This window comes from Mus caroli, unplaced genomic scaffold (genome assembly GCF_978045245.1).
Source record: "Mus caroli unplaced genomic scaffold, Mus_caroli_1 scaffold_8, whole genome shotgun sequence".
NCBI classification, from domain to species: Eukaryota; Metazoa; Chordata; class Mammalia; order Rodentia; family Muridae; genus Mus; species Mus caroli.
The window spans coordinates 56077537-56092017 of NW_028227263.1; the positions used below are offsets into that span (position 1 = coordinate 56077537).

The window sequence follows — 14481 nt, forward strand, 5'->3', positions numbered from 1 at the left end:
ATTACCTTATATGGTTATGTGACATAACAAACTGAAATTATAAAACATATTTTCTAAGAACAGGAAAAACTCTCAAAATATTAACAGCAGTTGTTTCTCCAGGTTGGAATAACTGTCTCCCTACCTACCTACCTAAGCCCCACACACGTAACAAATATTCAGAGTTCTTTATTGAATAGTTTTTCCACATTTAAAAATGTATTTTGTTAAGTACAAATTAACTTCTGTAACATCAAAACCAATAGATTTTTTTTCTAAATTAAAGCAAAGAACTTCAAAAGATTTATTGAGGGTGCAGGAGGAGGAATGAATACTAACACATAGGATGTTTGAAAAAGTTTGAGGAAACCTATTTTATAAGCTTTTTAAGTATAAATATTAGAACACACACAAACACACATATATATTTCTCCCTAGAAGCCATAGATCATGAAACAAAGAGCTAAGCATCAGGAACAAGACATTTGCCTTAAAGCTATTGATCACAAAAATCCAGAGACTCCTAAAACGACACAGGCTATCTTCATTCTTCTTGGTTGCCCACCAAGACTTGGTAAGACCCTGTGACTGGAGATACCACATGCTTTTGTCACTGAATATGGAAAATGAAGCTGATCTGGGCCTGAAAATGGCTTCCTTATTGGCTAGCTTTCATAGTGCTGGAAGGTGCTCTGTAGGCTTGCTGGGGGAGCGGGGGGGAAGACATCAACATTCTCACCCAGCTGTGAACCCTGCATACTATAATAAGGACCAGCTCAGACAGATGTGCTCCTCAGTGCAAAGATGAAATGAATGCTATTCTATTTAAGGCCTGTTCCTCAAGGTGGAAGTCAACTGGGACAAGAACCCATGGCATGGTAGGTTAGAGACCTAAGGAAAGGATTTATTACTATTGTGTTGTTAAGTGGACATAGATACAACATCCTTCTAAACATTTATCTTTCTACCTATAGATTAGTGCAGCTCTCAACCATCAGCAGAAACGCTTCCTTTTTTTGCAACAGATATGAAGATTACAGGACTAGAACACTCAGCTCTAAAGGCAGCACCTGCATTACCAGTCCCCAGTCTCCCCTAGAGCTCACGGGTCATCACAGAAGAGGGGGTGAAAAGATAACAAGAGTTAGACTTTTGACGGCTCCAAACAGTGTGTCCTGGACATCAAGGGGCTCTTTCTGGGTGTGAACTCATGCAGTCGTGAGTGTATTCAGGAGATCTCCACAGGATCAAGGTAGGCAAAATTTCCACGTGGCTATGTTGTGTGATGGTTTTCCTGATCAGATCCACCAGCCAGTCACTCCCAGAGTAATTGAGCTAAACTGCAAAGAAGACTCTGAGACCAGACCAGCTGCCTGGAAGAAGCAGAAAGCAGTCCAGCTGCCTGGAAGAGGCAGAAAGCAGTCCAGCTGCCTGGAAGAGGCAGAAAGCAGACCAGCTGCCTGGAAGAGGCAGAAAGCAGACCAGCTGCCTGGAAGAGGCAGAAAGCAGTCCAGCTGCCTGGAAGAAGCAGAAAGCAGTCCAGCTGCCTGGAAGAGGCAGAAAGCAGTCCAGCTGCCTGGAAGAGGTTCAGGCCACATGGAAAGGACATTCAGACCACATGGAAAGGACACTCTCCAACCTATCGAGCAGGCTACAGGCTGTGCAGTGTGCTTCGGGTTCCCAGCCTTTGGGGAGCTGTCACCCATGCTGGGGTGGATTTTGGTGATGTATCCATCTTTGTTGAGTGACCTCTCCTCCTGTAAGTAACCTCCCCCACCCCATACTCTGGTAAGTAACCCCAATAAAACTCATTGGTTTGCCGATGGTATCGGACTTTGGCTTGTTCTGGGATCCCTTTCTGGGGTAAGGAGATGTGTGTGTGTGTGTTGCATCTTCTCAGGGAAAGTTTTGTCACACAACAGAAGGGAAGGAGCTCCACCCATAGCTGAGAAACTGTTGGCGGTGGGGGAAGAAATTTTCTTTAGAGATGCTACTCCGGGTAGGTTGCCCTTTCTCCAACTGAGGGCCCTACACCTAGTCACGAACTGGCAGTACCAACTAGACTGAGTGATTATATAGAAAGAAGAAGAAGGTGAAATGGAGAGGTGGCAGGTTAGGGGCATCTAGAAGGAGTTAGAGTGACAGAAGGGGGTGAATCTGATAAAAATACGCTGTATACAGATATGACATCAACATATATATATATATGAAGAAGACTAGGTGAACTGCCACATCCACTCCAGTAGTGACACGCATGACAGGCCAAAAGCCTGGATGCAGTCCTGAGGCAAAGAGTTTCACGGAAACTTAGTCCTCCTGGAACTGTGGCATTCCATAGCACGTATGCTCCAATTTTGTCCTTGCAAATGGATCCGTGTGCTTCTTTTCAGTATTGTTTTGTTATAGGTGCCTCCAAGCAACGACTTGCCAAATACCTAAGCAAAATTGAACTTTGCTTCCTGGACTTCACCAATGCCCTAGGTAGTCCTTGAGCCGACCCTGGGCTTGGAATTCAGTAAGAATGTTGCCTATTCAGTGACATTCAGAATTGCCTCTGGTATTACACTATCACTTAGAATAAAAGCCAAGTTGCTCCCATATACAGGAATTTACAATGGTTTAGGAAGTAGATCGGGCTGTGGTTTTAGAGTATTGCATTATTCATGAGATGGTTAGCTAGAGTGGAACTCCCTAATTAGAACCATGACTTGGGCATGAAAGCCCTTGCCCTAGAGTGTAAAGTTCTCACACCTGGCTTCTAAGACTATGGCTGACCTTAGATAGGGCTGACTTTGTCTCAGTTGTTTTATTGCCCAGTTCCTGCCAGTCTTTGTGTTTACTTTCCTCTGTTTTGTGTAAGAGTCATTAAGCATCTGGTATCCTCATTTGTACCTTGCCATGTGTCACCTAACTTCCCTATTTTCTTCTGTATAAAAAGTTTGATGCTCAATTTGGCAAATTACATTCAGATTCTACACAATCTCGAGTGTTGGTCTGTCTGTCATTCTTGCCAACTCCTTGCCCACCTGTGACCAGAGACCCGTTCCACGCAGACAAAGGGACCCAGAGGGTCTGCGGCAGTGAACAAAGAGATGGAGTCTCAGGACACTAGCCAACCTTTCATTCCGATTTTTGCCCAGGGGAAACCTTGCTTACCCATCTAGACTTTGATTCAGTGGGAAACACCAATGGTGAACTTTACCATTCCTACCCTGCACACCATTAATGTATGCTTTGTAAGCAGTGTGCCAAATGAACTAGTTGGACCCTTGACTAGGTAAGTAGTAAGGATACACATTTAAAATTCCAGTGCAACACTTGAGAAAGTTGGAAAAATATTCTCTGGTTTATTCAGCAAGCCTTAGCAACAGGACTCTAGATTAGAAATATGCTTTGAAGTCTCAGGAAGGTCTATGCCTAAAAGTCACCCAGGCGCAAACAAAATGAAGCAAACCCCATCATTTGAGTTTCCTTGGGGAGCATGGGAGCTTTACTGCCCCGTTAGTATCTTGAAAGTAAGGGGTGTGGGGTGAGGGGAGGCAGGTAGTCCTGGCTGGGGCTGGAGGAGGGCAACTGGTTTCTTTTTTTGTTTGTTTGTTTTGTTTTTTAAATTTTATTTACATTTCAAATGTTATCCCCTTTCCTGGTTTCCCCTCTGCAAATCCTCTATCCCCTCCCCCTCCCCCTGCTTCTATGATGGTGTGTCCCCACCCACTTACTCACTCCCACCTCCCCGCCCTAGCATTCCTCTACACTGGAGCATCAAGCCTTCACAGGACCGAGGGCCTCCCCTCCCACTGATGCCAGATAAGGCCCCATTCAGCTCCTTCAGTCCTCCCCCTAACCCCTCCATTGGGGTCCCTGTGCTCAGTCCAGTGGTTGGCTGTGAGCATCCACATCAGTATTGGTCAGGATCTGGCAGAGCCTCTCAGAAGACAGCTATATCAGACTGCTGTCAGCAAGTACTTCTTGGCATTAGTAATAGTGTCTAGGTTTGGTGTCTGCATGTGGGATGGATCCCCAGGTGGGGCAGTCTCTAGATGGCCTTTCCTTCAGTCTCTGATCCATTCTTTGTCCCTGTATTTCCCTTAGACAGGATCAACTCTGGATTAAAATTTTGGAGATGGGTGGGTGGCCCCATCCCTCAACCAGGCGACCATGCCTCACCTCTGCATATGGACTCAACATGTTCTTCCTCCTCTTTGTGGGGTATTTCACCTAATGTCATCCCAGAGGGGTCCTGGAAGGCTCTTGTTTTCCTGGCATCTGGGACTTTCTGGTTGCTACACCCAGTTTCCCATCCCCCATTGCTATACACCTCTGTTCAATTTCCTGGCCCTCTGTACATCTCCATCTCCTCCCATCCCTGACTCTTCCCCTCTTTTCCCCTCCTCCTCTTCTCTTCCTCCCAAGTCCCCCACCCCCACCCCTTCCCTTGATTATATTATTCTCCCTTCTAAGTAGGACTGAAACATCTACTCCTTGGTCTTCCTTCTTCTTGAGCATCATGTGGTCCTAGAGTTGTATTCTGGGTATTCCATGTTCTTTGCCCAATATCCACTTATCAGTAAGTACAAACCATGTGTGGTCTTTTGTGACTGATTTACCGAACTCAGGATATTTTCCAGATCCATCCATTTGCCTGTGAATTTCATGAAGTCATTGTTTTTAATAGCTGCGTAGTACTCCATTGTGTAAATATATCACATTTTCTGTATCCATTCCTTGGATGAATGACATTTGGGTTCTTTCCAGCTTCTAGGTATTATAAATATGGCTGCTATGAACTAAGTGAAAGCAGGGAAAAACCTTGAACACATGGTGACAGGAGGAAATCCTGAACAGAATACCAATGCTCTAAGATCAAGAATTGACAAATGGGACTTCATAAAATTACAAAGCTTCTGTAAGGCAAAGGACACTGTCAATACAACAAAAACGGCAACCAACAGATTGGGAAAAGATCTTTACCAATTCTACATCCAATGGAGGGCTAATGTCCAATATATACAAAGAGCTCAAGAAGCTAAACTCCAGAGAACCAAATAACCCTATCAAAAGATGGGGGGCGGGGCAGAGATAAACAGAGAATTCTCAACTGAGGAAACTCGAATGGCAGAGAAGCACCTAAAGAAACATTCAACATCCTTAGTCATCAGGGAAATGCAAATCAAAACAACCCTGAGATTCCACCTCACACCAGTCAGAATGGCTAAGATCAAAAACTCAGGTGACAGCAGATGCTGGCGAGGATGTGGAGAAAGAGGAACACTCCTCCATTGCTGGTGGGATTGCAAGCTGGTACAACCACTCTGGAAATCAGTCTGGCGGTTCCTCAGAAAATTGGACATAGTACTACCCGAGCACCCAGCAATACCTCTCCTGGGCATTTACCCAGAAGATTCGCCGGCATGTAACAAGGACACATGTTCCACCATCCTCATGGTAGCTGATTTCTTTAGCACTTCTGAGATGCAGGAGTGCTGGGAGGTGGCTGCACTGCATCTGTGGTGCAAGCCAGGGCGGGGCTCGCACTGGCACTGCGTTCTAGCACAGCCTCAGGGGCGTGGGGTGGGGAGGAGAGGTTCTGTTAACTCAGCACCCGGTGAACTTAAGTCTGCAGGGTTTGTTTTCCTAAAAAGGCAAATAATCTAGTAGGCTTTCATTTTTACTTATTTATTTAAACTTTTTAGTTTTGTTTGGTTTGTTTTTGTTTTTAGACCACTCTTACTGTGTAGCCCAAGCTAGCCTCAGACTAGCAACAATTCTCCTGCCTCCGTCTTCTAGATCAGGGGTTATAGGCAAGAGCCACGAGGCTTTGACAGCATCTTTATGAGATTTCACGTTTACTCACTATCCAGACTTCCTGTCTACATTAAGTTGGAGCTTGCTTTTACAGAGGAAAACTAGCTGAGGTCTTAAGGTGGAGGAGTAATGTTTCAGGTATCAAAACGGTCCGAAGACATCTCTGTGGAAAATTTTAAGAAGAATCGTTAACTTATCTTCAACAATAAATGCTGACTTATTTTCAAGCTTCTCAACGAGTCTTTTTAAAGTAAAAATTCTGCCTTTTATAGCAACCAGGGACCTTAGTTAGATGAGACAATGCTGAGAGCTGCATAGAAGACTTCAGAGAAATTAGCCATGCTAGAGAATTTATATTTTAGGATTCCTAATACAATGTATTATGAATATAAGAAGTCAATAAGAATTTAATATAAGAAGTCAGGCTAAACTACCAAAGCAATTTAAACCATGATAATTTATTCTAAGGGTTTTTACAAAATACCTTATGAAAATGATATATAGGAAGTCCAATACAGTTGAGCAATTTATATTCTGATTAAAACTTTGTAGCAAAGCATATCTGTGACTACTTTTATGCTGTTTTTATATAGTAAAATCATAAGAAAACCATCAACTATATGCAATATTTTAGCAGAGTCTTATAAAATATAGACTTGCCACCCATTTTAGCAAAAATTAAGCCAAAATAAGCCAAGAGCTGAATTCCATATGCAGCCAGTAGGTGGCACCAAAGTCCATTTGAGACTGAGAACATGAGGTTACAGGAGTCCGGGTGTGTGTGGGGTTTCTCAAGGCAGATTTATGAGCAGTGAAGTCAGTCTTACTGCCCTAACATGGAATTCAATGTTTCATTAGAGGTTACTAAGTAAATTGGTCATATTATGTAGGTCGTTGTCTTCACCGCTGTCCTTTCTCTCTCCACCCCATCCCAGGAGTTTCCTCATTGCTTTGCCCAAACCCTTCCTATTTAGAAGCCCAGCAAGCATTTCAATAACCAAACGGCAGGCCTGAACTGCAACACGGATTGTGGTAGGAAACATGTGAAGGTAGCTTTTTCTTTGGTGTGGAAGCAACAGTTCAGTTTTCCTAGCTTGTTCAACTCTCTCCTAGAATGTCGGCATCACGCCACACTTCTTCTGGGCCGTACATCTTGTCATCGTTTAACTCCCTTGAGTCGCGCAACCAAAGAAATGCATGCAGATTAAGTTGAGCCTGCTTCTAAAAGTCATTAGTGACAATGGGAGAGGGTATTTGTCCACGAGGCCAACTCTCCAGTTCAGATTCCCCCTGGGGAGTAGTTTTTGATGGCGGAATCGGCTGACTAGGATCACTTGGAAAGCTTGGCAATCAGAAGCATCCGGAGGGGCAGCATCGCTTCAACCCAAGTGTTGGGAGAGTTTACCATCTTCTCCCAGAGAGCAATTTCCTCAGAAGTCGAATCCATCCAATCCACTTCAGTCCCGTAGCTTTTTCCTGAAAGATGGTTTTACATTTTCATTTACATCTCCCACTTGGGGCAGGGAAGACAAAGAGGAGTGTGCACACACCTGGAGAGCACACCTGGGGTATGAGGAAGAACTAGTTTACTACTCAGGTCTCTTCTATTAATCCTCATGGCTCCTAGATGATTGCTCTTCACCTGAATGTGAATGTGGGAACTGGATCATAATTTTTCAGGGCATAGAGGAATGGGGGTGGGGATTAAATACTGAGGGGAGAAGACTCTAGATGATGCCTTAGGGATACTGGCAAAGGAGTTTTGCCTGAAAGACTCAATCTCATAAATTGCCTTAGAAACGAACTGTTTATTATCATTATTGTTATTACTATTTTGTTTTGGAGTATTGGGTTTTTTGCACAATTACTAACTGCCTTCTGGGACCGTGAAACAAACGTCATAAAGGAAACAAAACACGTAACCCACTGGTGAAATGGTAGTCTCTGTGATTGCTCAGAGCACACTTAGTTTATTCTCCTACCTCCTTGAATGTCGGCACCACCTGTCTTCTTGGGCATACCTGATGTCATTGTTTAACTTTCTCAGTTGGTACAATCAAAGAAATGCATGTGCATGGGCTTGGATATGCTATATAGTACTCACCAGGTAAGGATATTTGACCACAAAGTCAGAACTCTCAAGCTCTGATTTTGGAACCTGCCAACAGTACCTTAGGTTCTGAAAGGACGGACTCTGGACTCTTCAGACCCTCTTATCCAAGAACCCTTGGACCCCTGATGACCTTTCCCTCAATGGTTTCATTACAATTACAACTTTAGCATTTTCTAGAGAGTTAGGCTCATAGAGAATTAAACCTGTAACAAAAGTTACCTGTTCCAAAGCCGATCCGGAGACCTCCCAGAAACTGGTTGGTTAGTTTATAATGGTCCCAGACTGTGAGTTCTACACAGGCTTCCATCAGATCTTCAGGCCTGAACCCATCATACACCATGGTATGGTTGAAGACGGGGTTGGTGGTTTTTCCTACAGCTCTTGTCTTCTGGCGACTTTTTCTACTGGTATCTGGAAGGATGGTACTACAAAAAGAGAAAGTGATGTGACAGCATCTTAGTTAAGAAAGGGAACATGTATGCTGTCAGTGCCCCCTCAGCACAGCTATCAGACAGGCAATGGAAGAAGAGAGCACAAAAGCCAAGTGTGTGGCTCACATCTACAATTCCAGCATCCATCTGGCTGAAGTAGGAAGATTGAAGTGAGATAGCTGTTAGTGGAATGCTTTGACAGAGCATGAGGACCTGAGTTCTAGCACCAGAATCCATACCAAAAGCTGAGCAGGGTGGTATGAACGTTTAATCCCAGTGCTGGAAATTAAATAAAAACAGAACAATTCCTGAGTCTCTGTAGCCATGCAGAATGGCCTAATTGGTAAGAGCCAGGCCAATGGGAGACCCAGTCTCAAAAAAGTGCATTCCATTCCTGAGAATAACACACACACACACACACACACAAGAGAGAGACAGAGAGAGAGACAGAGACAGAGAGAACCAAAACAAAACCCTGGCAAGCAGAACATAGGAAACAGGAGAAATCCTCCCTTGTTCCCTAAGAAGCCAAACAGAATGACATCCAGCATTAACATTTTGTTAGGCTATTGTGCTGGCTAGTCTTATGTCAACTTGACACAAACTAGAGTCATCTGAAAGGAGGAACCCTTAATTGAGAAACTAACTCCATAAGATCCAGCTGTAAGTCGTTTTCTTAGTTAGTGATTGATGAGAGAGGGCCCTGCCCATTGTAGGTGGGGCCATCCTAGGTCTGTGGTCCTGGGTTCTATAAGAAAGTAGATGGAGCAAGCCATGGGGAGCAAGTCAGTAAGCAGCGCCGCTCTGTGGCTTCTGCATCAGCTCCTGACTCTAGAGTCCTGCCCTACTTGAGTTCCTGTCCTGACTTTCTGTGATGAACAGTGATGTGAAAGTGTAAGGCAAACAAACCTTTTCTCTCCAACTTGATTTTTGGTCATAATGTTTTGTTACCGCAACAGAAACCCAAAGTAAGACAGCTATTTTGTAGTAAGAATTGTCCTCAGCGACAGAGGTACCCCAGAAGACATTATGTGGGAGTTTCAAATATCTAGCTTCATTTGTAGACACAATCTCTTAGGTTTGATTTTAAAACCAAATAAAACTTTAGGAGCTGATGCCATAGACACTTATAGTTTGATGTGTCTAATAATCTGTAAGTGGTGGGTGTTGACATCACTGATACAGAGAATTGACACCAGCCAGCAAAGACAAGGCTACAGGAGAGCTAAGGAAAAGTGGAGTCATGAATGTTCTTACCATTTAACAAAAGAATTTAGATGGCTGCCCCTCAACAGTGGGAGGTCAAGGCATTCCTTCACCCAGATGTGGACTTCTCCAGTTGTAGGAAGCTTTTTGCCTGTAGTTAAACAAGGAAAGCAAAATGTCTTGTCATTTCTTTTTGGAAAAGATGTTACCTTGCATATGGGATAGTACAAGGAAACAAGCTAAGGCTCAACGGTATTAAGCTGGTTAAGCTTATGGACATTCAGCTCTGTGCTTCTTAGTCTGAAAGTCCTGACGTCAGCTAGCTCTATAAAATTAGGAGCGACTATCAACAGCTAGGTGCTCTGAGAGAGAGGGTCACTTTTTTTTTAAGGATGCGCCCCTGGTCTGTTATAGTTGAGGTTGGGGATAGGGGAGGACACAAAATTGTCTTGGTAAGTAAAGGTGACTCTGGGTAGAGTTGGGAGGGAGGCAAATATAATCTGAATACACTGCATAAAATTCAAAGAACTAATAAAAATGAGAAAAGCAGTTCTGGACAGTGGCAACATCCATAATGCTTCCAAGAACAGGGCATTTGTGTTTCTGGGGTTTCACTTGGTTGAGCAATGTAAGACACCAGGGGTATGGAGCATCTGTTTACAGCTACATTCAAAACGTACCAAGAGAATGCACAACCCCTTCCAATACCATTGCCAGTGTGAACTGGTAAACTGGAAGACATTTTAAAGGCAGATTTGAGTGTAAAGTAACCAAAACTGGATGCTGGCTTTTTTTCAATAGCCTCTTCTCCACCATGTTAAACATTCTTACATATGTAATAAGGTTATTGAATATATAAGTATAATTGTTAGTATCATAGATAATTACTAAGAAGTTGGCTTAGTCTGAAGTTGCTGCTAGACTGATTGCATATAAACAGAGGAACACTATTAGATTTTTCTGGGTGGTTTAGTCTGGTCAACTAAACCATACTCATTATTCTACAGCTACATCTATAAAGTACTCATACGTGTGTGTGTGTGTGTGTGCAGATACACACATACATATACATACAATTAATATGATAAATAATTTATACCCCTTGGAAATTTATGTGGCTTAGCAGGAGAAATCAACTTAAACAAAATTAATGCAAATAAAAGGACAAAAATGAAATGTGGTGTGAAATGTCAAGCCGTTATTGCAGTGCTTTACAAAATGTTGTCCTTAGTGAGAACCAGCTGAGTCAGGACAGGCGGTGTGGAGCTGAGACTCCGCCTGAGACTTAGGTAGGTCGAGGAAGGGGAGGAAAACGTAGAGAGACCTACAGAGTAAAAACGCAGACAAGGGGAAGAACATTGCAACATGTAATTCCCTCAGCCCTCACCACCAAGTCAGTGAGGAAAATTAGAAATGGCCCTTCTGTAGAGATTGACCTCAAACGACAGGATACAAAGTCATATGCAAAAAAGACCCAGCAGTTATAGAATAACGGTTGGGCCTCAATTTAACTTAAAAATATATTTTGCCCTTCCTCTTCCTCCTCCTCTTCTTCCTTCTCCTTCTCCTCCATCTCTTCTTCTTTTCATCTTCTTCCTCCTCTTCTCTCCTTCTTCCTCCTCTTCTCTTCTTCTTCCCCCTTTTCTTTTTTCTTTTAAGTGTAAAATGTCCTCTTCCTTTTCTTTTCTTCTTTCTTTTCATCCTCTTCCTCCTTTCTTCTTTAAGTGTAGCATGCTCTTTTCTATCTCAGCCTGTGCCTGCACCAGCCATTGTTCCTTTCCTCAGCAGCTTTATGTGTGGCTTAGTTATTGAACACATGAATTACACAGCTCCAGACTTAACTACATTTCTACAGCTTTAAGGACAATCTGCCTGGGAAATTAGTTGTTGGCGGAATCTGGAATTCATTTCCTGCCAGTTTTTTTGAACTTGTTGAACTAGCTGAAGACCTAAGGCCCCAGTGCCCAGGCTGTAATCGGTAATCAAGACAGAAAGCTTTATCTCCTAATGAGACTAAGAGGAGAAGATCAATGTGCTCCAATTTCCTAGGCACTTTCTATGAATCCTTTGAGCTCACATTTGGGAAAGGAATCCTTGAGTTTCTCCCCTATCACAGCTCTGTCAATAGGCCTAGACGCTCACTACAGCAAAGCCTGTTCACATGGTACAAACACCAAGATTTTCAGGAACCAAGGAGAAATCAAAACAAGGACTTTGTACAGGGCTGGAAAAGACAAAACAAAGAATTTCCTCATAGAAGTGGGAAGTAAATTGGTATTTCCTACACTCTGGGAGTTGGCGAAGGGGAGCTGCTGTTTAAAGGGTATAATGCTGTTTAATGGGGCGATGACAAAGTTGTGGCAATCTGCTCCACAGCAAGCTCCTATCACTGAACTAAATGGTGAAGATGTTAAGGATTATGTATTTCGTACCGTAAGAGAAATAATGAGATTTTTCTCGTTTACAACTTTGAGATGATTCCTTTGGTCTATATAATTATTAACTTAATATGTGTGCTCAGCGATCCATTTTTGAAAACAGAACAGAACCCAAGTTATCTGGAGAGCAAGAGGTAAGCAGAGGGTTTGGATGTGAAGACAAAGTCATTGCATACCAGGGCTAGGTTCCGGAACATACTGGAGAGCTAGTTTCATTTCACCTCTGTTTTCTGTCTCAAGGGCAACTGGTGCTGTCTGAAAAACAAACAAACAAACAAACCAAAGGAATGTTAGCAGGTGAAAAGAACAGATGTTTACTATCCTGTTAGTGAACACTAAGTCACAGGGCCATATCTGTCCCATTTCTGAGACTATGGGTCACTTGTTTGCTCTAAATTTAGCTTTCCCTCTGCATCCAAGCTACATAATTATTTTTATAACTAAGAAAAAATGTTGCTGTTGGGCAGTAAAACCATGCCAGGAAGCTTGGTAAGGTAGAGCAGGTTGAGACCTAAAGACTCGGTGGGCACACACCTGAGACTTAGGCGGCCCTGCCAGATTCCTGGCTTGGAACATGTGCCACACTCCTCACACAAGGAAATGTGACCTGAAGTCACATAGGCCCAGAACAGAGTTCTCCATGCTAATGAGCTACCTAGAGTCCCAGAGGTCTTAGCCAATAAGCTTTCCTTCCTAGACATTCCTCCCTGCAAAAGGTATTTAACCTCAGGTCCACCTTGAGAAATGGGTACGGTATAGTTATGCATCCATTTTCCACCATGAACAGCTAATAAACTGATATGGTTAAACAAGGACTGTCGCTTTCATCAAGACCTGCCATGAGGAACCTGGGGACGGCCTTTGTCCACAGACCTGCAGCACAACTCTCCCACCGAAGGCCCATCTATATTTCCAGATTAACTCTGCCAAGCTAAGGACAATCACCCCTGGGACAACCCAGAGCTTCCCCTTCCGCTAGCCCCGGGCTAGACACTGTCCCCAGCCTGTGGGACCCCGACTCTGATCTTGGCTGGGAAGACCATGAGTCTGAGGCTACCTTAGGCTAATGGGCAAGTTTCAAACAAGCATGGGCTATGTAGTAAGACCCTGTAACTAAACAAAACAAGGCACAGTCTTCTCAAGGGACAATCTCACCATATGCTAGGCTCAAAGTCTATCTCAGATTTCAAAGAATTGGAACACAAATGACCTTCTTGAAGACTGAAGTCAGACATTTGCATGGAATGATGTAAGGTTCTTCATATAATTTTAAAACCTCTTTCTTTTCCAAATTCACAACGTAAGTTCTATCTTAGCTTCAAATGGTCCCACTTTCCACACCGGCACTGCAAAGTAAGTGCTACCGGGCTCTTCCCTGTACACCAGATCGCTCCCCCACACAAAGAAGGGACTCTGAACCCACCTTCCTCTTCAGCGGGTACCACTTCAGCTGTTTGTTCTGTTTGCTGTCCCAATCCCACGTTTCCAGGTCGAGCTCCACCTCCCCCAGAAAGCTGTTGCGCTTAAATGTATCCCGATGCCAAACGGACAGGTTCAACTTCTGCGTCTTTAAGAATTGCCTTTCAATTTTATACTGCAGTGAAGAGAAGAAAATGAAAACGATGACTAGCGCCACCTTATGCCAAAGTTATGACACCGAGATGAAAGCTCATCTGTGTGGATCCAAAGTGCCTCATCTGTTTGGTTTCCGGTCTCAAAAGGCTGGCCAAGGCATCTTACTCCACGGGTCTAATTTCAAAGAGCTAAAGCCCAGTCTTTCACGAACTCGGATGCTTTCCCCTCTGCTGGAAAAGGCAAACCGTGGCTCAAATATCATAGCTGGAAAGAGCTTTCTAAAAACAAACATCAACTATTCAACCGTTGTTGGATGCTTTTACATGAGATAGATATTTTTGTTGTTGTTTGTTTATTGTTTTTTTGAGACAGGGTTTCTCTGTTTGTAGTCCTGGCTGTCCTGGAACTCACTCTGTAGACCAGGTTGGCCTCGAACTCAGAAATCCGCCTGCCTCTGCCTCCCAAGTGCTGAGATTAAAGGCATATGCCACCACCAATCAGGTTCGATCTAAAAATACAATTCAAATCGATTCTAGTTCTGTTTTTCCACCTAAAGACAAGGTCTCTCTTTTTTTTTTTTTTAGACTCATTTTTCCTGTTTCTTTTTCTTTTCTTTTCTTTTTTTAATTTAATTTAATTTTATTTTGAGAGAAGGTCTCATTTAAGGCCCGCTGCACAAACTTGCTATGAAGCTAAGGATAACACCACATTTCCCTTACCCCATCTCCATGTTCTCAGATTATAGGTGTGCACTACCAGGCCCAACTAGACTTCATTATTTAAAACAGCTTTGGGTTCACAGAAACTTAAACACGAGGTATAGCCCCCATATACTCTCTGCCCTGAAAACAGACCTCTCACATTATCAGATCAAAATAATAATAATAATAATAATAATAATAATAATAACAAAGTAAATTTGATTTTTTCCAGC

General features: G+C 43.2%; 1 protein-coding gene across 6 annotated transcripts in view; it reads right to left on the minus strand.

The window, feature by feature from the left end:
* Nucleotides 1-4716: 4716 nt before the first annotated feature.
* Sytl2 (synaptotagmin like 2) overlaps nucleotides 4717-14481 on the minus strand; it is a 108566-nt gene continuing 98801 nt past the window's right edge. For 2 of the 6 annotated variants that reach the window (XM_029479598.2, XM_021166379.3), the window contains 5 exons: nucleotides 13396-13566; nucleotides 12149-12227; nucleotides 9586-9685; nucleotides 8117-8322; nucleotides 4718-7260 (listed from right to left, as the gene is read on the minus strand). In XM_029479598.2, the coding sequence (XP_029335458.1) occupies nucleotides 7115-7260; nucleotides 8117-8322; nucleotides 9586-9685; nucleotides 12149-12227; nucleotides 13396-13566 (702 nt within the window). In that variant the 3' untranslated portion in view covers nucleotides 4718-7114. Of the gene's footprint in view, nucleotides 7261-8116; nucleotides 8323-9585; nucleotides 9686-12148; nucleotides 12228-13395; nucleotides 13567-14481 lie in introns of all 6 variants that reach the window. The other 4 variants (XM_021166383.3, XM_021166381.3, XM_029479599.2 and 1 more) reach the window with 3 other exon arrangements.